Raw genomic sequence first — 25,330 nt, forward strand, 5'->3', positions numbered from 1 at the left:
CTTTAAAAGTTTCTCAGATTTGATTTACAGTGGAGTTAGGTAATTTGAAAAATAACTTTGGACTCTTTGAAGTGCAGTTCTAGATACTGTGGAAAGTAATTTACACCTCTGAAAATTCTGTAGATGGCAAAGCAAGGCTTTATTTATTTGCAAACAAATACCCACAGAAGAAATGCATGGACCTGGTTTAAAGCCAAACTAAAATTCCTGGGTATAGAGAAGAAATCCTGACAGGCCTTTAACAGAGCTTAGCTGGAGTTTCTGTGATTAAATATGTTGTAACCCTGGAGTGATCTATCATAATCACAGATTTTAAAATAAAATTGCTGTACAGACGGTTATTGAGGAGAAAAGCAGTCATCCTCTATGAATTATATGTTCTCATCTGGTCCATAATCAAGAACATTATATAACAAAGTAAATTTTTATATCAAAAAAGTCAAACAATATACTTTAAAAAAATCAGAAGAGCCATTTAAAACCAATGCCTTGGTATTTTGATTCCTCTTGGTTTGAGAAGTGGTCATTTGGGGAGGGTGTATTGTTCAATTTCTCAATAATTTGTTTCTTCTTCTAAAAGATACCTTCTTCACTGAAAAGTAGTTTCAAATATGGATCAGAAACAGAAATGGTAGGGATTTTTATCTCTTGAAAAATCTACCAGAGCCATACCTAAAAATCACATAAAATTACCGTGTCGTCTTTTCCTTCTGCTCCCAACTGCAGTCAGGGGCCATTTCCTTCAGACTTCCAGTTTCATCCAAGGAGATGAATTCCTTAATTCTGTACTTTTCTTTTTTTTTTTTTTTTTTTGCAAGTAATTTGATATGCCTTTCCTTAGTATACTACCGATTCTTCATGATTGACCATTTTTCATCTTATAAGACAACTGATTTATAATGAGATTCGTGCAGTGACCTGAGGATGGCAGTCTGTCTACAGGTACACGTTTGTGTACATGCACATGTACGTGATAAGTAACTCTTAAAGGCAATCCTAATGTGCACATGGTATTTATAGAGAGCAGACCTGTGTTAGCAAGGACTAATAAGAGTCTCACCTTGACAGAAAATTCTTGAAGGCAAAGTTTTTTGAGAGCTCTGTCATTCTAACCAGTGGTGGATATTCCTATAGAGTTCATTTCTCCTTTGGGGGAAAAAGGAGGAATTGGAAAGATACTTCAGACAGGTCCTTTATAATCCACGCACACTGAATTTAGCACCAGCTTCTATAATCACAGCCAGCCAATATATACATAGCTCTGATGTCTGTGCACACATTTCATGACATCGATGGGCTTGGGTTGATGAGGAAAGCATATTTGTTTCCCAGAAGGGATGAATGTGCATGAATGTTAGCAAAGTCCAGTCTTGATTTTTCTTTGCAAGTTTTCATTTCTTTTTGTACCACACCCTGTTGATTCTTTGTCATGGAACCCTTCTGTCCTGGGGAGGGGCAGAAGAAGCAAGAATGGACTGGTCAACATTGTATTTAAAAGGTAAAGTGATGCTCTTGAGAAATTCTGCAAAACACAAATTTCCAAATGATGGAAATCGGGTAGTTTTTATTACCCAAAACGAATTTGATTTTCTTTTCTTATCAAGTCTAATTTGAACCATTTGGTGCAATCATGGTATAAATGAGCATGCCTCACTCTGCCTACAGATATTACAGTTGTTTCAACTGGCCTGGAAATATTAGCCTGAAACACTGGAAAAGCGCACTCACTTGAAAGAACTCTGAATAAAGAAGAGTATGATTCTGTTTACTTACACAAGCAGACTGTTCCAGTGTATACTGTATATGGTAGTGGTTCATCTTTCTCAGTCGGTGCCCTCCCAGAAGTACGTGTTTAAATGTAAATTTGCTAAAACAAATAAGCATGCCAAGTTGTTTCCCCACATAATTTCAAGTGTTTCTCAAAAATTATCACAATATTGCTTACAAAATTTCCCCCAAGTGCTTCCCAGAATCTGTTATTTTCAATAAGAATTTTTTGTTGTTGTTTTACCATTTTTCTTCTTCTGCCCCCTTCTGCACACCCCCACCCCTCCCCACCCCCACTTCTTGCTTGCTTACACACACACAAAAATTTTAACCCATGCCAAGTCATGTAAATTAGATAAATAAATAATTAGCCATTTTCCCCCCTTAACAAAAAGAGGGGGAGTGGCTCTGATATATGTGGAGAGTACCCAGACCAGTTAAACTTTTTGGCTGAAGAGAAGTTTAAAAGTAACTTGACTTTTAGAGGAACAATGGAGAATTGAAATATCTGCTTGTCACATATGGACCCACATGAGTTCTAAAACAGGTGGCTTGTAGGTGAAAAGGAGAGAAGGGGACTTCTGTAACTTCTGTAAGATTGGTTTTTTGGTAAAGCTATAGGTAGTGCCTTCAGCCCTCACATGCAGCCCCGCCCAGCCCTCGGGGGGTGTACATGCACTCTCATTTGCAGCACCCCCTACACCCCCATATGAAGTTGAGGGAATGGCCCTGTCCATGACATCTGAGATAATAGTCCGAGCCCACCACTTCCCCCTGAGGTGACCTACCAGTTAAATGATAAATTTCCTAACTTCTGGATCACTTCCTTGACACGTGTCCACCTAACCAAGAGGCCAGCACAAAGGCAGGTGAAAGGGAGCTTAGGTGAATTAACAGACTACTCTTTGACTTCTTCCAAAGTGTGTGTGAAGATGTATTCGCATGCTCCGTGTCTGCCACATGTCAGTATTAGCTCTGTAGTGAAGTAGCCTAAACTTTTTATGACTACACGTTCTTTTCATACTTTTCATGAAATACATGAGCGTGCACCCCAGTGCCTGTGAAGCTGTTTCTAAGTTAGTAATATATTGTAAATTTACATATAAAAATGTAACACATGTGTCTTTTTAGGTTACAAAAATAGAAATTCTCATGTTTACTCACCACATCAGTGGACTGTTGTGTACCCCCTACAGATAGGAGAGAATGGAGGAGGGGGTGTGTGTTTTTCTGGTTACAACAGAATGTAGGGAAGAAGAAGATGGTCTGTATATAAATGGAGAAAGTTGTGAATGTTGAGTTTTGAGTGAGAGTTCATGCAATTTTCATAGTTTAATGTTTTGTGTCAGCTTCATTGAGGTATACTTTACATGCCAAAAAATCTCAGAGTTTTTAAGTCTACAACCTATATAGTCATATATACATCAGCCTTAGGATATAGAACATTTCCATCACTGCCTAAAGTTCCCACTGTTCTTTTACAGTCAGTCCTTTCTTCCACCCTTGGGTCCTGACAACTACTGATCTCACTTCTCTTCTTGTAGGCTTACTTTTCAAGGATGATTCCTCTGACTGGCATAGTGACATCTGTTATCTTTTAGGTCTGACTTCTTTCATTCTTAAGGTTATGTTTCTATCAATAGTTTATTCCTTTTTATTGCCCAGTAGTATTCCTTTGTGTATATCTCCCACTATTTGTTTAATTAAGACTTAAACATCAAGAAAACCTGGCAAAATGTATGTTTCAAGTTTTGCATAGCATGGTTTCATCAGTTTTTAACTCTGCAATTAATAGTTCAGTTTTGATAGAGTACCAAGCTGGATCGGCTTGGGATCGTTTCTCTACCTTCTACGCAAGTCCATTCCTCTTGCCTTAATACCTGAACTCCTCCTAAAGGAGAAAGAAGTTCAGTTCAGTTCAGTCATTCAGTTGTGTCCGACTCTTTGCAACCCCATGAACCGCAGCACACCAGGCCTCCTATCTATCACCAACTGCCAGAGTCCATTGTGTCGGTGATGCCATCCAACCAATCTCATCCTCTGTCATCTCCTCCTCCTCCTGCCCTCAATCTTTCCCAGCATAAGGGTCTTTTCCAGTGAGTCAGCTCTTCGCATCAGGTGGCCAAAGGATTGGTGTTTCAGCTTCATCATCGGTCCTTCCAGTGAATACCCAGGGCTGATCTCCTTTAGGATGGACTGGTTGGATCTCCTTGCAGTCCAAGGTAAAGAGTCCTCTCCAACACACAGTTCAAAAGCATCAATTCTTCAGTGCTCAGCTTTCTTTATAGTCCAACTCTCACATCCATACATGACCACAGGAAAAGCCATAGCCTTGACTAGATGGACCATTGTTGACAAAGTATTGTCTCTGCTTTTTAATATGCTGTCTAGGTTGGTCATAACTTTCCTTCCAAGGAGTAAGTGTCTTTTACTTTCATGGCTGCAGTCACCATCTGCAGTGATTTTGAAGCCCAAAAAATAAAGTCTCTCACTGTTTCCATTGTTTCCCCATTTATTTGCCATGAAGTGATGGGACCGGATGCTACGATCTTAGTTTTCTGAATGTTGAGCTTTAAGCCAACTTTTTCACTCTCTTCTTTCACTTTCATCAAGAGGCTTTTTAGTTCCTCTTCACTTTCTGCCATAAGGGTGGTGTCTTCTGCATATCTGAGGTTATTGATATTTCTCCCAGCAATCCTGATTCCAGCTTGTGCTTCCTCCAGCCCAGAAAGAAGAGAAAATCCCAGTAGGAAACCGGTCATGAAAATAAGTTGCCAATACAGTTGGAATGGAATAATACCTTAGGATAGCACACGATGCTTGCAAATCTAGACATGATATCAGAAAGTATGTCTCGTAAACCTCTCATTTTGTTTTAGGTGGATAGCATTTCATTAAAAGCTTTAAAATTAGATCAAAGGGGAAATGTTTTTAGTTTTTAGCTAATCGTTTTTGGATTTTTCCTTTAAATTATGCCTTAAATTTGACAGAAAGAAATTCATGAAATAGAGTCGAAAATTAAACTATTCGGTGCTGGTCTTTAAGCTGTTTGCTCATTTCTTCATAATGTGAATACTGCTAGAGCAAATAGGCCCTAGGTCTCTGCTGTGTTTACTGTTCGGTCTCATTTCCATGTGTGGAAGGAAAGGCAGTGTTTCCCTCTGTGTTCTAGCATGCTAGTGGCCTGCCATGAGCACAAACAGGTTTATTCTCGGCCTTCAAGCAGATTCTCGGGGCTTAAGGTCAGCTGACAGTCAGTCTAATGATCCCAAAGTCTCTATCTGGTCTCTCTCCAGTCTCTTCACATCTTTCCTTCTCTATTCTCCCTTTCCCTCACATAAGAAAAAACAGTCGATCTTACTTGACTTTGGTTTTAAAACGACGCATCATGTAAGGTGTTTTGATATGAAAAAGGGGCTCAAATAAAACTGTTGAAACCATGATCGTTGACCCTACTGACAAAGATTTTAGAAAATCACTCTGGACCCATACTGAACTGGGTGCCAGATTTCTCCTAAGTGATATAAGCACCAGTTCAGTGAATATAAAAGGAAGTCTTTTCATTTAAAATGTTTAGATGTAAATATTTTAAGTGTTTTATACTGTTTCTGAACCCAGTAAAACTTGTTTATAAGTCTGGATTATTTGGTTACAAATCTTCTAATTAATAGGATAGCCAATTATTATCATAGGAAATCAATACTTATCCTAGGGACTTCGCTGGAGGTCCAGTGGTTAGGACTCCGTGCTTTCACTGCCAAGGGCCTGTGTTTGATCCCTGGTTATAGAACTAGAATCCCATAAACTGGCATGGTGCAGCCAAAAATTAAAAAAATATTTATCCTAATACTTTGCATTTCACTTAACAGGACAAATCTTATCATCCTCATTTTGTAAATAATAATTTCCAATGAAATGGTCACTGAGCTCTGGTTACAAATGGGGGAGCCTAAAGTAACTCAGTCACCAGCTACAACTTGAATGGGAAGGACACGAATCCAGTTACTCACTCTGATGTGACTTTTCATTCATACACAAGTCTGGCATCCCAGTATGAAGTGGTCAGAATGTTCATAGTGGCCTAACTGAATTTTTTCCATTACTGTTTATTTTGTGACAATACCAAATTCTTTTTATGGCTCTAAATCACTGGTAAAGTGTAGTTGACATGATAAGGAGGCCTAGGTTTTAGATTTGTATTGTACTTCTCAAACTGTCTGTGAGGAAGGACCAGTTTTCCCCCAGCTGATCTTGAGATAAAGTAAAAATCAGTTAATTTTAAAAGAAATGACCATGTCTTTCATTGTAGAGCAGTGTCACATTGTCCTGAAAGTTACCAGATAGCTACTCTCAATTCCTTGCAGAGTGGTCCTTTTTGATAGCATATAGGCCACTCATGGAAAGTCTTAACAGAGGAGTCTTAAGCCATGGTTTAAGAATCACTGCACCAGATCCTGATTACTTCTGTCACAAAGATCTCCAGGCAAAAAACCGGGGCCTCCTTTGTTTTCCTTTGATGATTTCTAACTCCCTTCAACTGCTTTAACCTAAGGATATGCTAAAGCTGATATTCATTCCTTGCATTGAGCTTTCAGACCCATTCTATTACATGAGACAATCAACTTTGTTTCTTGTTGCAGTTTCTCTGTTTATGAAAGGAATGGTCTTTAGATGGTCTTGATGAATGATTGCTTCTTTGGAAAGAACTTCACATTGCCTGGATCCAGAGGGTACCCTGTCAGGAGGATTCTAGTTGGAGTATGTCATGTAGATAGTTGACCTGTCCCCAGGCACATTCATTTACAAAGATACTGTGTTGTCCTTCCAGGTAAATATAAATGGATGCTTCTGTTACCACAATAAATAAAGCTTCTCTTTTATCATTCAGGCAACCAGCAAAGTTCTAAACTTTGCTTACCTGGATCTCTTCCACCAGAAGTAAATAGTTTAACAGAGCAGTCTCCCTTTTAGTGGAGACAGCCACTCAGGACTAAAAAAGAATCTGAAAGGCAGTAGATTTAGAAATAGCAGCAGGCATTCGCGGCAGGCCAGGAGAAAAGAGAAACCATATGGGACTGCTGTGTACCGTTAGGGGAGGGAAGACAGAAGGGTGATGGAAAGGAGATGCCTCAGGTGGGTTTGATCAGTTGCTATGGTTTCTGAGGCCTATTTTAATATCAGAGGCTGCCAGCTCTGTAAGTACGGTATCAACATGCAGATTTAGGTGCAGGCTACCTGGGAAGAACCTGAGGTAAAAATGACTGTACACCACTCAGATTGAGTTTCCACAGTGAACGCTTTCATAAAAAGAATAATCAAGAAAATGGATTTGATGGTAAAGGGAAAATGGTGTAGAAGAGGTCATGACAGTGATCTGGAGACCAGCCTTGTTCAGGGGAGGTCTTGCCCCTTGTTATCACAGACGCAGTGTGCCCACCTCGAAAATGGCCTCAGTAAGTTCAGTGAACCTGGAGTCAGAATTTCTGGGTTCAAGTCCTAGACCCCAGTTAGCATCTTCGCAACCTTAAGCAGTCATACCTCTGGTGTCTCATCTGTTAAACATTTGCCGAGCTCTGGAAGCTATTAAAAGACTCAAATGAGATAATCTCTGTAAAATCACAATTTATTTCTCTGCTTATTTACAATACCAACAGTCTCCTCTACTCCCCTGTCCCAAAAAAGGATGTAAGGGAGACCATTGCTACCAGTGATACTTTTGAAAAAGCAGCTGCTTCGCAACTCCAGGATTATCCGGTCAGTCACTGTGTCGACAAATCATGGTATGACTGTTGTAAACAGAGAACTGCATGAGAATGTTTAATCTGAAGGCTAATTTCTCCTGCAAATGAGGGAGGGACATCTGTATTTGCCAGTTTACGTGGTTCAGTTCAATTGTTCAGTCGCTCAGTCATGTCTGACTCTTTGCGACCCCATGGACTGCAGCACACCAGGCCTCCCTGTCCATCACCAGCTCCCGGAGTTTACCCAAACTTATGTCCATTGAGTCAGTGATGCCATCCAACCATCTCATCCCATCCCCTTCTCCTCCTGCCTTCAATCTTTCCAAGCATCAGGGTCTTTTCCAGTGAGTCAGTTCTTTGCATCAGGTGGCCAAAGAATTGGAGTTTCAGCTTTAGTATCAGTCCTTCCAATGAACATTCAGGACTGATTTCCTTTAAAATGGACTGGTTGGATCTCCTTGCTGTTCAAGGGTCTTTCAAGAGTCTTCTCCAACACCACAGTTCAAAAGCATCAATTCTTTGGTGCTTAGCTTTCTTTATAGTCCAACTCTCAAGTCTGTACATGACCACTGGAAAAACCATAGCCTTGACTAGATGGACCTTTGCTGACAAAGTAATGTCTCTGCTTTTCAATATGCTGTCTAGGTTGGTCATAACTTTCCTTCCAAGGAGTAAGCATCTTTAATTTCATGGCTGCAATCACCATCTGCAGTGATTTTGGAGCCCAAGAAAATAAAGTCTCTCACTGTTTCCCCATCTATTTGCTAGAAGTGATGGGACCAGATGCCATGATCTTAGTTTTCTGAGTGTTGAGTTTTAAACCAACTTTTTCACTCTCCTCTTTCACTGTCATCAAGAGGCTCTTTAGTTCTTCACTTTTTCTGCCACAGGAGTGGTGTCATCTGGGTATCCGAGGTCATTGATATTTCTCCCAGCAATCTTGATTCCAGCTTGTGTTTCATCCAGCCTAGCGTTTCTCATGATGTACTCTGCATATAAGTTAGGGTGACAATATGCAGGCTTGATGTACTCCTTGCCCAATTTGGAACCAGTCTGTTGTTCTATGTCCAGTTCTAACTGTTGCTTCCTGACCTGCATACAGATTTCTCAAGAGGCAGGTCAGGTAGTACTAGACACCAACACACATATAAAAGGATAGAATGCCAGAAATGAGCCTTATAAGGAATGGCTTATAACTATTAGAGCTTCTTTTTTAAGTAATTTAAATAAATGACAAGTATCACCTTAATATCGAATTAGGTGTTGTGATTCAGACCATACAGTTGTGGTCCAGAGAGAATTTCACATCACAGGGCTGAGTAGAACTGTCTATGAGAGAGAATTCTCTCTTGCAAAAATAGTACAGTTCCCTTTATCCTGTTTGCCCTAATGTAGCATCTTACATATGCATAGTACAGTTGTTAAAACCGAGAAATTAGGATTGATCCATGCTGTTCGCTAATTGAGAGACTTTCCTGAAATTTTACCAGTATTCCCACAAATGTACTTTTTCTGGTCTAGGATCCCTAGAATTTTATATTCATTTGTGCTGTCTTAGTCTCCTCCAGTCTCTAACCAATCTTTGGTTTTTCTTTGACTTTAAAAAAAAATCTTTCCCAACATTTACACTTTGAAGAATACTTGCGGCTGTTTTGCAGAACACCTTTTAGTTTTGGTTTATCTGATGTTTTTTCATAATTAGATTGAGGTATGCATTTTTTTGGGCAAGCATGCCACAGAAACCACAGTGTATCCTTTTCAGTATATAGATCACAAGGTCTGTGATGATCCTTCATTTAGGCAAGTTGGTTACGGTGGTGTCTGCTAGGTTTCTCCCTTACAATGTGATGATTTTCCTCTTTGTAATTAATAAGGCTCTTGTCTTGTATTTAAGGTGATTTTGTGCTTCCATAAATCGACTGTCAAGGGTTGGAACAAGTGCTGTTCACAGAGGGTTGCCCAGTGTCCTGTCCTGGTGGGAAGGAGCTGTGCCCTAGAAGATGATGGAGTCATTAAGTGTTTGAATAGGTTTCTCTCAATCCATACTGAAATGGATTGCCTGACATTACATTGCAGGGTTTTTAAGTCCTACCTCCAGGCATATCTCATAGTTACTAGCAAAAATGAAAGTGTGAAATGCTTTTAATGTATATTTAACAACACATAGTCTGGTGATTACTGATGTGTATTCTCTGTGGACGCTCTCTACTATCAGAGCAGGATGTTGAGAGACAATATTTTTACACATTCTTATCTAAATCCATCACATGTTTACTTTCTGAATATCTATAACTGTCATTTATAACAAGATCATAAAAAGTCAAATACTCTTAACTCAAACTTTGAATCATAGAATTACAATCAATTTTCAGAAAAAGTGCAATTACTGTGTTTCCTTACTCTACCTTATGAAATTGCCTACTGTAACATGACACTAAAATTCAGCCACTTAAAAGTGGAGAAATACAGCGTAGCAGTGTGAGTATGGGGGTGATGCTACTTCATTCACCTTAGTGATTTAGAAATTCAGATAATAGCTCCTATTTAAAGGCAGTTTCATCATTGAATCCAGTGTCATGTCTGATTGTGTTAAATAAAATTTGAAAAATGTACCTAATTCCTTCCTATGGTGTCACTATTTGATAAAGATTAAGGTACCATGTTATGTTTTGCTTTTGCATACACTGGGTTGCACAGCAAGAGTTCACGTCTTGTACTAATATATGCTAAATACTTGCATAGTCTATAGACCATTGTTGTTCAAAGTAGCAGTAGATTGTAGGCGTTTTAGATCACAGATCCCCAGTGGTCTACGTTTTGTTTGCTTTGACATTATTAAACTCAATCTGTTTCTCTAACCGTGACTCTAATGACTGCATTTGCATGGCAGAGAAGTTTGCTTTGTGGATCAACTTGTATTAACAGAGCTTGCATGTTGTTTTCTGCTCTTGCTCGCGGTGTTCCATGAGCAGACAGAGCACCTTCAGCTGCACTGAATAATTATGCACAATCAATAAGTTTCTGTGTTTGTCTTTGTCGTTTCTTTGATGTGGCCTCCAGGATGCTGCCGGCAAGGTGCTGGACCGCTGGGCCATCATGTCTCGAGAAGAGGAAATCATCACCCTTCAGCAGTTTCTGCGGTTCGGAGAAACCAAATCCATCGTGGAGCTGATGGCGATTCAGGAGAAAGAAGGGCAGGCCGTAGCTGTACCATCTTCAAAGACAGACTCAGACATCAGAACTTTCATTGAGAGCAATAATCGCACCAGGAGTCCCAGCCTCCTCGCCCATCTAGAGAACAGCAACCCTTCCAGCATTCATCACTTCGAAAACATCCCCAACAGCCTCGCCTTCCTGCTGCCATTCCAGTACATAAACCCAGTCTCAGCCCCGCTGCTAGGATTGCCTCCAAACGGGCTGCTGTTAGAGCAACCAGGACTGAGACTGCGGGAGCCCAGCCTTTCGACCCAGAATGAATATAATGAGAGCAGTGAGTCTGAAGTCTCCCCCACGCCCTACAAGAATGATCAAACGCCCAATAGAAATGCCCTGACCAGCATCACTAACGTGGAGCCCAAAACCGAGCCAGCCTGCGTGTCTCCCATTCAGAATTCCGCCCCAGTCAGTGATCTGTCCAAAACTGAACACCCGAAGAGCTCATTCCGGATCCACCGGATGAGAAGGATGGGGTCAGCCTCCCGGAAGGGAAGAGTGTTCTGTAACGCGTGTGGGAAGACGTTCTATGACAAAGGTACTCTCAAAATCCATTATAACGCCGTTCACCTGAAGATCAAACATCGGTGCACCATTGAAGGCTGCAATATGGTCTTTAGCTCCCTCCGCAGCCGGAACCGCCACAGTGCGAACCCTAACCCTCGCCTTCACATGCCTATGCTAAGGAATAACCGAGACAAAGATTTAATCCGGGCCACGTCCGGGGCTGCCACCCCCGTCATAGCAAGTACAAAATCGAATCTCACACTCACGAGCCCTGGCCGGCCCCCAATGGGTTTTACCACTCCCCCACTAGACCCTGTCTTACAGAACCCTCTCCCTAGCCAGCTGGTGTTCTCTGGGCTAAAGACTGTCCAACCCGTTCCTCCATTTTATAGAAGTTTACTCACTCCAGGGGAAATGGTGAGTCCTCCGACCTCCCTCCCAACCAGTCCCATCATTCCAACCAGTGGTACCATAGAGCAGCACCCCCCACCGCCCTCTGAGCCAGCAGCGCCAGTAGTGATGATGGCCACTCATGAGCCCAGTGCCGACCTGGCGCCCAAGAAGAAGCCCAGGAAGTCCAGTATGCCTGTGAAGATCGAGAAGGAAATTATCGATACCGCCGATGAGTTTGACGATGAAGATGACGACCCCAATGACAGCGGGGCTGTGGTCAACGATGGGAGCCATGACAATCACTGCCACTCCCAGGAGGAGATGAGTCCGGGCATGTCGGTGAAGGACTTTTCTAAGCATAGCAGGACCCGGTGCATTTCAAGGACAGAAATAAGAAGGGCTGATAGCATGACTTCTGAGGACCAAGAACCTGAGCGGGACTATGAGAATGAGTCTGAGTCTTCGGAGCCCAAACTCGGTGAGGAATCCATGGAGGGGGATGAGCACATGCACGGTGAGGTGAGTGAGAAAGTCCTGATGAACAGTGAGAGGCCGGACGAGAACCACAGTGAGCCCTCTCACCAGGATGTCATCAAGGTGAAGGAGGAGTTTACAGATCCCACTTACGACATGTTTTACATGAGCCAGTATGGGCTGTACAACGGCGGGGGTGCCAGCATGGCAGCCCTGCACGAGAGTTTTACATCCTCTCTGAATTACGGCAGCCCTCAGAAGTTCTCCCCAGAAGGGGACCTGTGTTCTAGCCCAGACCCTAAAATCTGTTATGTGTGCAAGAAGAGTTTCAAAAGCTCCTACAGCGTAAAGCTTCACTACAGAAACGTTCACTTGAAAGAGATGCATGTCTGCACGGTGGCTGGCTGCAACGCTGCCTTCCCCTCTCGCCGAAGCAGAGACAGGTCAGTAAATCTCCATTGGCTGCTCCTGCTGGGGGGTGGAGGGTGCCAGTCATGGTGGACTTGACACATTAAAAAATAATCCAACTTGGATGTTTTCGATGCACTGTAAAGATTGTCCACAGTGACCGCGTGATCCCCAGGCTGCCATGCTCGTGAAGGATTGTTGCAGTCGGTGCTTGTTCTGATTAAGCATGCAGAATCATACGCCATCTTACTCAGTAATGCACGCCATTTTTCTCTGTGCTCTGTGTGTGTGTGTGTGTGTGTTTCCATGCATCTAGGTGTGAATAAGTTAACTGTGTACACAGTTCCCTGCTTTCCCGTGAACCTTCACTTAGAAGCTGCAGCTTCTGTTATATATATTTCTGCTTTGCCTTGTGGCTTTATAATTAAATCAATATATTATCTTCATACACACGTATTTATCCAATATAGAAACAGAAATGTACGGATGGAAAGAACCATAGGTCCAGGACATCGAGACAGCCTGCATCTGCGTAGGTATAACCAGAAATGTTATCGTTCTTACATGAGTATTTAGTGTGTCCATGAATTCTTTAAGAGTCGTAGAAATACCGGAAGAAAATGGGACCGAAGTAGTTGTTGATATGGGGAAATGTAATGACGACTGTGGGTTACTTCAACTTCACAATGTCTTTGAGCACATCTCTAACATATAGTCTGTCATGGGAATTATGCAGAGAAGGGGAGGCATGCATATACTTTGAGGATCAGTTAGAATATATTATGTCCAGCCTTCAGATGACATCACACCTTAGGTATGTAGCTGTGGCTCTGAAACAGTTGGGCTTAAACAGAAGCAGCTGGTCCTAAACCTGCAGTGTTCTTTTTCAATCTTACAGAAAATGTAATAAAAGGAGTGTGTTAAGGTGGCCGGTGGTGGAGTGGTACAGTTGCCCTCCTCTTGTGGAGATTGGCTTATGAGCAGAGTATATACACCAGCCTAACTAGAGGCACACAGTTAGTCCATCCCATTATAACAAATGCAGGTTCTGGTTTTACATTGTCTTTTAATAATGTATCTGGAGAACATGTTTTACATGGTAAAAATCAATATATGTAGAAGAAACAATATTAACTAGATGTTTCCAAATAGCTACCGCCCAAATTCTAGTGTTTCCCTGGTGGGTAGAGTTGTTTCATAAAGTAACAACAATAGAAGAAAAGAAAAAAATATTTTCCTTTCTACTAAAATACAAGGGACCCAATGCATGAAAAGCAAAATCTCTGAGAAAAAAATTGAGTGGCTTTCTTCATACAATTCAAAACATGCTTTGAAGAGAAATCTATCTTCTTAAAAAATTCCCTCCCCCCAACTCCATTTACCTTGTTCTGTAAAAATGTTTTATGGTCACAGAGTTCTTTTCAGTTCCAAGTTACCATTGACAGTCCCAGAATACAGCAGTTAAGATTGCTAGACTTTGAATAACAAAATATAATACTATATCCATCCCCCCCCACGTTTGTAAGTAATATTCATTCTTTTACATTTGAAATAGTGCACTTGTGATAATGAGGTTAATGCATTGGATTTTTTTTAACAAAAATAAAAGACTCATGAAAAACTGCATAAAATATTTATGGAAATGGAGTGTTTGAAGACAAGCCAAAATTTAAGCTTATTTGCATGAATTCCTATCACAGTTTTAGTTGGTTTGCTGAAAATACTGCAAGTCATAACACTCAAATAAATGGCTCTGGGACCAAAGGCTGCAACACCCAAAGCTTGGTGCTTTCATTTACACCAAGCCACTAGAAAACACGAGCACTGTTTTATGCCTCAGTGTATAAGGAAGTACTGTGGAGAGGGTGGTTTGTCTGAGGAAAAACGTTTATTGATAGAAGCAGAATATTTCAGTCTCTAATTTTACTCTAAGGATTGAGTGTTCCATGGGTGACCATCCATACACAAGTTGAGACCACTGCCCAGGATAACTAGGACATAGGATATTCCAGGTGGGAAGCATAATACAGATATTCTCCCATGTACGTTCAGTCTCACAAGAGATTGCAAACCCCAGAAGACAGGTGATTACATTTCATATGGGTGAAATAGCACGTCACGCCAAATCGTTTTAATTCTGAAATTTTGTCACACACAATAAAAAGCAAATTGGAAAAAAAAAAAAGTACTGTACAAGAAAGTCTTCTGGTTCTCACTTGAAACTTTGCTTTTCAAGAGTCCTCAAATCTTTTGACCCCAGGGTAAACACTTAGCAGAAACTTTGATACTTCAACTTTTTTTTTTATAAGAAGAGTGTTCATCCTTGTTGAGTCTATAACTTGAGTTAATATGTGAGCATAGCTACCACCGAATAAGCAAAAGCAGGGGTGCCATTGAATACCATCCTCTTCCGCATCTCAGGAAACATCACTGCACTATAATTGTACCCCTGTTTCATTGTCATCAACCAATGCTGACCTGTAATTTAATCTCCTTGTTCACAAAGCCTCTGCCTCACATCTCAAATCTACCCAGTAGACTTCTCTTCCCTTGTCTCTTCACTGTTCCCGTATCAGTCGCAAGAACCCCAGGAATTTTATCCCTGCTTTTTTCCTCTTCAATCCACTATGAAGTTAGGCTGAGTTTTCTTACCTTTCTCTGACCCAACACACCTTCCTAAGCAGAAATCCCCCTCTGTCTCTAATCCTGCTGTCCCTGTGTCCATTTCGCTCCTCTCCCCAGCATCTCGATTCATCCATCGTGGACTCTGCAACATCTTCCTTGTGCAAACAGAGCATTAGAAGGCATTTTGAGTTGGGGTCGAAGTATGCAAGGGGTTTACCTGTGATAAAACTAACAGAAGAAACCCTCTTCCTTCTATTTATGAAAGCAGCCTTCTTGTCTTTGGGCTTAGAACACCTTACCGGAGTGAGAAACAGGTCTTCCTGGGCTTCTTCCAAGATGATTGTATTTGAGGGAGTTGTGTGTTTGGTCTCAGACAGGCAGTTAGCAGGGTGGAAGTAGAAAGATGGTAAATGCTGTGTTTTACACCTGGCGGCTAGTTAGCAGAGATGTCCAAGTCTTTGCTTAGCATCTTTCTAGGTCTTGTAAGATCAGATTGAAGGCTTTTTGAAAAACAATATTCTTTGTGTGAAGTCACCAAAAGGGACATGAGAGAGAGAGTGGGGCACAAGCAAGGTTTGGGAGGGCTGAGGATTCTGAGTGTAGTATCAGAAGTGTCCTTTCTATACATTTGTGAATGAGTGTGAGTTTAATAAATTTGAAAGCAAAGAGGACCATTCCACACTAATGACACAGAGCAAGCTAATATACACAAACTCCGATTCGTCTGGTCATTAGGTGGCTGTTAGGGTACTTTTTATTCTGAGTTTTAGACGCACAGTGTAAATTACTTTCCCTGTAAAGAACTAGAGAACTATAAGGCAATGGCTGATATTTAAGTGTATACTAACAGTAGTGTGTAAGTGTTACACCCGACAGTCACTAGACATTGGGACTTCTTTCTTGTTTGCCCTTGATTTTTCTGCTAAGATGCTCTTCTTTCAGGGAACAGCAAAGCTGACTCTACCTATGAAAATACTCCCTGGGAAGAATTCTAACTGGCCTAGAACCTGCAATCTTCATAAAGGACATTTTCTTGACAAGTGTCATAGAAGTGGTTGGCCCTGGCTTGCTTTGGTCATTTCTTACCCTCTGTCTGGTATTTTGATCCCCAGGAGGGCTGAGTGGCCATGGATCATCTGTATATTAGGGAAGCCCATTTATAAATTACATTTGGTTTTTATTCCAAAAAATAAAAACCCCTGTGTCCTCTTCTGCTGAATTCCTTATCATTTGCTAGTATGTTAAAAATCTGTTTATATCTGTTTCGGTGATTGGCTGTTTTAAAACTCCCTCAATTATAATGAAGACTTGGTCTACAGAAACTAGATGGTCTACATAGAAAGAAATACTTAATCTGTTTGTTTTTCATCTTAACATGAATTTTACCATCTTTGTTCCTCTCTTCCCTCTGAGAATAGTGGCCACTCATTGCTACAGTTTGTCTTGAATTTTATCAGAAAGGTAAGCATTGTGTTTGATCTTCAAGGTGTAGGAAAGGTGATTCAGCCCCATGGATAAATTTAGAAACAAAATAATATTTGCTTAGGGTGACTTATAAATAAATATGAGGCAACCATTGGTGCCAAGTGGAAACCTTCTCTTTGATTGCTACTTAAATCCGTCCAGATTTAAACATGTAAACTTCTTGATTTGTATGAAGTAAGACATCTGTATTTGGTTTATTAAAACCTGCTGATGTCTCCAGAACTAAATTTGTTCCTGTATAGGCCTCTGGGTAGCCATAGCTAAAAAGCAGAGATGTATGGTTTTTGCTTGTTTGATTACCTGACTTCCAGCCCTGTACAGGTGTGCAGGAATAAATTAACATAAGCTACCTCTGACGAGCCACTGCATACATTAACAGCAGAGGTGAAGATGCGAAAACATGCTACCTGCTCCTGTTTTCACCTTCCCAGCAGCGACATCCATTTTTCCCATCATTCTTGTTTAGAAAAGTTCTCTGTAAGTTTCCAAAGAGAGATTTGCAATAAATGCATATGATTTCACCAGGCAATACCTCCTAGAAATGAGCCACTTAGCACCAATTTAAGATAACTATTAGTGCATTTGCCCTAATACAATTAGCTGTCAAACAGTGTGTTAATCTTCTCCAAGTACGAGAAGAGAACACTTTAAGGCATCAGCTTTTTCATTTCCTATATTTTTTGCCATCCAAACTGCAGCTCTCCTTTACCAGAATTCTTTTACAAGGTAAAGTCCTGTTGGTCCTCTGACTTTTAAAGGAAGACATTTTTTCCCCCCTCTGTTACTCTTTTTAGTTTCACAGTACAGCCAGGAGATCAATAGGTCTTTTGTACTTATCTCCATTACTTTCCATCAAAGGCAAACAAACAAAATAAATTCCCCCTTCTGAGTAATTGCTAGTTGTGCCCTCCTCAAGCGAAACTTTGGTAGTAAGATAAACTTCAGTGTCATTCCTGTCTCTGGGGTTCTTTTTATATCCTGGGAGAAGAGCAGTGAGCAAAACGGCCTCCTTGTATCATGGGGAGAGACTCTGTCAAGCCTACCATGCGCCTCGGATCTTCCTAATGACCTCCTGCTGGCCCAGCTGGATGTAAGACAAGCTCATTTAAGCCTCTGCTGACCTTTCACTCCTCCAGCCCAAGAAGTACACCAATCACTTCCACCAAACTGCCTACCAACTAGACAACAAAGCTTAATATCGAGCAAAGGACTAACTGTCCATGATACAAAGAAGTTCTTACAAATTTCTCTTGATGGGAGTACCATTAAATCTCTTGTGGCTGCATAACTTCCACTGTGTAAATGCAATGCTTCCATATACCCTGTATTCCTACCTTCCCTCAAAAGGAATGAGCTACTACTCCCTCCATCAGGAACTTGAAAATCCAGGCAGAAATAGCATTAAGATCAGCATGTACATACTGCATGCATAGGTGGTAATTTTCAGGATGGCACCACTTTGAAAGCGTCATCTTCATGATTTCTGTCTCCCTTGGGTCTCCCGCCATCTATCTGATCCCCTGATAGACTTTTTTGGTCTCATTCTTTCTCATAATGATTCATTCTAAGTATTTGTTTTTGTAGATAGTCTTTTCTTTTTTAAAACAAATAAGAAAGGCCATTTCTCACCTGGAAGCAGGTTATGAGACTTCACACACATATTAGTATTTGCTTGTATCCTTCCTGCAAAGGTGGGTTCTCCATAAGGTAAGAGGCTTCTACCAGCCCTTTCTTGCAGAGTGATTTGTTGCTGTGCTAAAGAGACAGACTTTTCTTTCTCTGTTGAAATTTCATCGTGAAGGTTGGGCTAGAAAACGTTTCTTTTTTCTCTTTTTAAAAAGTCTTCTCAGAAATAATTTAATGTTTTTGCCGTAATACTCCCACAAGCTTCAAATAAATGAATGTGGCAGAATATGAAAGAAGTTTACACTTGCCAAAAAATTACAATGTCATAAAAAAAGGATTTATTAACTTTGATTCTTGAGTGCCAAGATGTGTGTGTGTGCATGTGTGAGAAAGAAGCAAGCTGAGAAAGAGGAAAAAAGAATGCTTTTCAGGAAAGGACAATTTTTCTTCAGTTAACAGAAAGCTACACTTTTTTAAAATACCTAGATTTTATGTCCTAATGCAAGCGGCTTGAATTAAAACAGGAGTTGTAAATTCCTGGTAAAAAGCTGTTATGCCTGAAGTGTTAGTGATCTTAACTCTAGTACTTTATGGAGTTTATTACTTCTTTTATTAACTAGGGGGGAAAATGTTACCTACTTCTGGTTTAATTCTTTTTCTTGCTTGCTCTAATTATTTTGACTTTACCTTAGGAAAAAAAAAAAAAAAGCTGTGTTTCTAACCTGAACATACGTAAGTGATGCCTCCAGTTTGCTATTGCATATATCAATTGGAATTATTGCCAGCTATTCAAAAATTATGCTAACGTTCTCATGTAAATGTATCCACATAAAGTATATGTGTGTTTATATGTGAACAATCACATAAATAAGAATATCAAAAGACAGATCATCCTTAATTGCCAGAATAGACATCTTCATCTTGGGAAATGATGTATGAAGTTACTTTAGCACATGGATGGGAAATAAGATTTTTTTTCAGTCAGAAGAGACAGATTTGGGCGATGAGAACAACAGACCTTCAGAAGTAAGCCTCATGGGTCTGATGGCCAGCTAAGGGGAGCCGCTCGAACTCTGCTGGCTTTTTAGTCCGCTCTGTCACCAAGGGGGCACTGGGGGGTCAGTCCGCTCACTAGTAATTGTGTTTTACAGACTTCTAAAGCAATTGGCTCAGTCAGTCCCAATTCAATAAAAGTGGAGAGCAAGAGAGAGAGCACTTTTGTTCTATTTTTTACTTGAAATTATTTCATTCAGCAGTCTGTCTTTTTTATTACCAGGACTTGACATTAGCACTCCAAGCTATATTAGCATCCATTTCAGCAGTTCAGTAATGGTATTAAAAAAACACTTAACTTCAACGGTGAATGGTTGTATGACAGTACCATAAAAAATCCACATTAAAAAAAAAAAACTTATGTATTTGTCCCAGCAAATTATTTTTCACTTGTTTAACCACTTCAAAGCTATGTTCTTGAGATGGGTTTTCACGAGAACCTTCTTGCTCTGAGAAGCAAGCAGTCAGCAGTGCTCTGTTGATTAGGGAACCAGGAGAAGAGGGAAAGAGAGATCCAGTGGGGAGAGGGGAGGTAAAGATGCTGTTTACCCGTAGTTAGATTACCTTCCATTCATCAGCAGAGATGGAATTGGCAACCTCAGAGCACCCAAGGTGAAATTCTTGGATCCTCATGCCTGGCTGGGATTTGATGTTTAACCCAGCACTCCCCAAACTTGGGAGCAGAGCCTAACTACTTTGGCACTGCAGTGTGCTCATAAATGACTACATTAGGTTCTAAATTTTGATTAAACATTCAGTAATTAATCAATGGTAGACATGAAGCAGTTGGCAAGGTCCAGAGCTGCAAAATGTTTAAGACATAAAACATTACGAAGTAATTAGAATATGCTCCTTCAAGAGAAGGATTGCCTTCAATAAAGAGGTAAATGATAGCATCCTGCTTATTGTGGACGTAGGCAGCCAGAGCAATATGATAAACTGCTGGAGATACACATATCAGTAATCATCCACATTATTAGTGCCATTAATCATAATTCCAAAAATATGACAGCAGCAGCCAACTTTTTGACAATTTCGCTTCTGCCCGTTGGCCATTATAACTTCGCTAATAGACTGCAGAGCTCCTGTGTGTGGCAGTTTGCATTGAGAATGGAAGGTTAATTATATTTGAGCTGCTGATTTCTTCTCTCCTTGGAAAAGGCTTAGCACTTTGACAATCCCAAGAGCTCACTGTTGTTAAACCAGTAAAAGTACCTTATTGAAATTTTCTTTGTTGGTCAGGAACAAGGAGATGTTTCAAATGAAAGAGATGCACCAGGCTGGGAAAGCCGCTAATGTTTCTTGCTCCAAAGTGATCCTTGGGCAGCAAGATGAAGTCAGAGGTTTCTTTAGCTCGCTTTGCTCTTGTTTCTCTTCGGCAGACGGGTAAAAATTTCACTCTATGGTGATACACCAGGTGAATCCCACAAGATGCGTGGTGATCTCAGTATGTATATATAGGACTAAGAAGTTGGGGGAAGTGGTTAATGGTATTGGAAGCAATAAGCACCTCTTTCATACAGAATTCTGCTTCTATGGCTATGCTTGTGTGAATCATGAGTAAAAAGAATTTCAGAAAAATCTGAATGTTTCTGAACTTTAAAAGGTAGCATAGTTGTGTTGCTGGTTGCTTAACTGAAGTTTTCCTGTTGGTAGTTTTGACACCATTTAACCAAAGATATAAATTAGATGTTTGTGCATTCTTTTTGTTCATGTGTCTTAAATAGTTTCATTTTCAACACAGAATTCTAGATAAGGCCGTAGCTCAATTATAATATTGCCTACAAAATCCTGTCCCCTGGGAAAGTCGCACATCCCTAATGCTCTCTTTTTAAAAGATCACAAATTGTTTTAATGATATAAAACCTTCTTGGATAGTTAGGAAGTATTTCCTTTGAAAAAGATCTCAGAAAGAAACTGATGTTCCATGTTGTACACATCAGAAAAGAAAGCTTATTTTTAAATAGGAGAAGAAATTTGAATGCCAAGAGAAAAATGCATTCTTACTGTTTTGGAAATAGATCTTCGGAACTCTTTGTATAAGATGATAAAACCTGGGATTGAAAACTGGAGAGTTAGTTCATCCAGCGGAGAAGGTGATAGCACCCCACTCCAGTACTCTTGCCTGGAAAATCCCATGGACTGAGGAGCCTGGTGGGCTACAGTCCATGGGGTTGCAAAGAGTGGGACACGACTGAGCAACTTCACTTTCATTTTTCACTTTCATGCATTGGAGAAGGAAATGGCAACCCCCTCCAGTGTTCTTGCCTGGAGAATCCCAGGGACGGGGGAGCCTGGTGAGCCGCCGTCTCTGGGGTCGCACAGAGTCAGACACGACTGAAGCGACTTAGCAGCAGCAGCAGTTCATCCAGGGTAAATATAAATCTCAAAACTGTAGCTCAGATTTTATTCAAGTCCTTAAAAGATGCCGGGATGAATGGCTTTGCTTTCTCTTACCCAACAGTAGTAGTAAGCTGAACACCATATGAGCTGCCTGATTGAGAAATTTTCCAAGTGCTGTGAAAACATAATCCTATTCGCAGTGTAACACACGTCTCACATTACAGCGCAACAGGTTATCTATTGAATAATCAGCACCCTTGAGAAGCCTCGATGTGTCAGATACAGCTCAGAAGTAAAATGGTTAGGGAACAGCGTTGGATATCAATTCTGCACTTAACCTGAGCATCCAGCATAGACATTTTCCATCCACCAATCTTCCTTCCCAAATGCCATCACTACATTAACATTTTTTAAGCATTCCACAGCAATGACAAATTGTTTTGTAGCCGTATACCAGATTTAGTATGCAAGAGACACGTTCGCCTCTGCCAACAAACCAATAATTCTCACTAACATCTTCAGAGTTACAACATTTATAAAGTTGCAAAGTGGAGTAAACAAACCATCTGTTTGGCTTTTCCATATATGTCATGCTTTCTTATTAGCATATTACGATTCATTTAGTAAACAAATTTGGTGATTTCGTTCACGTCAAAGTTAGGTTGGAAGCTTGAAGATGATTAACATTCCTGGGACAGGCACATTAATACATTGCTTCCTCGGCAAAGTTAAATGGCTTCTCAGGAGAATCGCCCCTTGTTGACAAGATGAGACTGTCAATTTGGTTTGCCTGCCACATTAGGGGCCGTAAGGGGATGGCAGGCTCTGAGAGAGAGGAGTCATGTAGGCAGCATAATTCACTGTGAATTGAGAAAAGAAGTCTAATTCTGATAAATGGTCGACCCCAATACATCCTACCTGTTATTACAACAGACGTGCCGTATCTGTGCAGTAAATTAGCTAAACCCCTAAAGAGTTTGGTGGGAGCTTATCTTCAAGTGAATAATTTGAATGGAGAGAGAACTGTCTGCGTGACCAGTATGGATGATTTGTTTTATATTGAAAGGGATTGAAGGGACTGGATTTCATACTTTTAATTTGCAAGAATTTGCTTAGCTTTTGTTTCTTGCATTTATCATGTACTTCTGTACTTTTGGGGGGTGGGAGGGGTTGAGCATTGTTCACTAAAATTTCCTGAGCTGGGGATGGTTTTCAGATCTTTTGGAGAAAATCTTTAAATACTACCTTAGAGAGCACCTGCTCATTTTGCAAAAATGTATATACTATCAAAAATATCATTACTTCACAGGGCTATAAGTATACCACCACCAATAAATGGGAGTACAAATATTTTTGAGGCATTCAGGACAACAGGTAGTGTTACCGCCATCTAGATAAAAGAGTAAGGCACAGAAGTTTTAACTTTTCATTTCTTTGGATTTGGAGAGCAGATTTACATTTCCAATCAGGAATATTGACTCGGTGTCCAACAATACACTCAAACCCAGCATCCAGATTTTATATTTTATATTACAGGTTGAATATAAATTTATGTATGCCCATATACATACATAAAAACACACATACACTATTTATATATGGTGCTATCCGCTGTGTATACTTCACTGTGATCATTCTGGACAATTTGAGGTGTGTGCATGTGTGTGTGAAGTGGCAAAGATAAGCAGAAAAAATAAAGGCAAAAGTTAGGCCAAAATGGAGCCTCAGTTCCATTTCACCTGGGGCACTGCAAGTAATTATCAAGTATTTTGTTGCAGTTCAGTAAGTTTAGGATGGCTCAGAACCGATTAAGAATTAAGGTTAGATTGGGCTTCTTATGTAACCTATAGCTTGATTCAGTTTGATGGCCACATTTTGATTTTCTAACTTGGTCATGAAATTCTTATTTTTTAAAAAAGTTCTTCTTTGTATCTCAAAACCAAAGTTAAAATCTCAAAACATTTTTTAGTGTGCTTAATTTTTTTTTTCTTTTTATGGTTAAACATTGCATTAAGTTGAACTAGGTATTTAAACCAGCTTAGAAAGGGAAATGTGAGGAAAGAAAAGCTCAAGACAGGACTGACTTTGTCTAAAAGGTGTTTGCATTTGACTGTTGGATTTGCTGTCTTCTATGATTGTATGGTAAAATTTTCTTTTTTTAACTGAGATATAATTGACTTGTTTTTGTTAAAGAAACCAAAAAAGAGTGGTAGTCCACTTTAATCTAGTTAGAGTGCTCCCACCAAGCATTTCAAAGAGTTAATCTGATTTCATGACCTCTTCTATGTCATATAAGCTTCATTACCTTTTGCTTTTACGGGTGCTCTTAGTTTTCAAGAGGCTTTGGTAAACTCAGTACAGAAATAGTAGGAATGAGTGCAGAGGTCAGAAGAAACATTTGTGGTTCTAAGCATTGCCCAAGTTATAGGACTGTGTCATGCCATAGTTATTATGTAGCATTACTTTTAATATTACCTTTAATATTAATATTATCTGTGTCTTTTCTTAAATCTTTAGGTTCATGTTTCCAATGTTGGGATCATTGTTTCTACTTCTATAATTTGTTTTGGGGAAAGTTTAAGACTCTGCCTATTACTGATTGAAGTCAAATAAATGTACTTTTAATTATGTCCCATGTGCAAAGTATTGGGTTGATCAAAAGTTAGAGTGTTCCCATCAGATGTGATGGGGAAATCCAAATGAACTTTTTGGTCAACCCAGTATTCTATCTACTTGCACAGCAGGAGACTTGAGGTTGAATAAGATATAGTTTGTGTTCTTAAAAGTGACCATGATGGAACTACATTTTGTCCTACTGTCTTGACGAGATCCCCCGTAAGATCAGATCCTTCCTCCCTCTACTTATCAACTTACCTTCTGTTTTCATCCCAGTCTTTTTTTTTCCTCTAAAAGGAAGCTGCCTCCTCATATTGGTATTGCCTACCTAATACCCAGTCAATGCAAATAGAAACAGCTTTTGTACTGCTGACATTCTTATAAAGTATAATAAGTTCTAATACAGTTTTAGTTCATGGTTATTTTTTCCTCTTTTCTGGAGACAAATATTCAGAACATTAGGTTCATTAGAAAAACTCATCTCTGGAGAACTCAAAATCTGTTCCTTTCTGGAGGCCTCCTGCTCCTTATTACAGACAGTTGCCCCCTGCTTCCTCTGCTGGGGGTCCTCCCATTTCCAGGACTCTCTGGTCTTCTTGAACTTTTCAGAATCCTCTTCCTTGCTCTTGGTGACTCTTCTTTCTGTGTCTCTTCATCTTCCTTTTCACCTCTCTAGGTTTTGCTGATCCATGTAAACTTGTAAGTTGCTGTTAGCTCCTGGTCTTCGTCTCTTCTCCTCTGTAGTGTTCTGTGGCAGTTTGTGGTTTGGATTGACTGAGTCCAAGTCTGTTAACATCAAGCACTGCGTTTTGTCCATTCTGTAGAGGCAAAGCTAACCTCCTGAGGTACAGGATCAGGACTCTCTCAAGAGTCTATCTCCTCTCCCTCTTGCTTTGCCTCTTTCCACTCCAGTAATACTGGGAGTTAAGTTAGAACAGCTCCAAGCCCACCATCATGAGAGTGAACCAGTAAGCTTTCCACCACACGTTCCTCCTATCCCTACTTCTGGTATTTTGCATATGGCATTTAGGAGGATTATTACACAAAAATGAAATAGATTAAGAAATGAACATAAAAGA

At 40.2% G+C, this 25,330-nt stretch overlaps 1 protein-coding gene across 23 annotated transcripts in view; it reads left to right on the forward strand.

The window, feature by feature from the left end:
* Window positions 1-25,330, forward strand: part of BNC2 (basonuclin zinc finger protein 2) — a 486,409-nt gene that overhangs the window by 448,325 nt on the left and 12,754 nt on the right. For 20 of the 23 annotated variants that reach the window (XM_055577984.1, XM_055577992.1, XM_055577994.1 and 17 more), the window contains one exon: window positions 10,569-12,538. In XM_055577984.1, coding sequence (XP_055433959.1) covers window positions 10,569-12,538 — 1,970 coding nt within the window. Of the gene's footprint in view, window positions 1-10,568; window positions 12,539-12,973; window positions 13,036-16,070; window positions 16,340-25,330 lie in introns of those variants that run through there. The other 3 variants (XM_055577995.1, XM_055577996.1, XM_055577998.1) reach the window with 2 other exon arrangements.

The sequence above is a fragment of the Bubalus kerabau genome, chromosome 4, assembly GCF_029407905.1.
Source record: "Bubalus kerabau isolate K-KA32 ecotype Philippines breed swamp buffalo chromosome 4, PCC_UOA_SB_1v2, whole genome shotgun sequence".
Taxonomy (NCBI): Eukaryota; Metazoa; Chordata; class Mammalia; order Artiodactyla; family Bovidae; genus Bubalus; species Bubalus kerabau.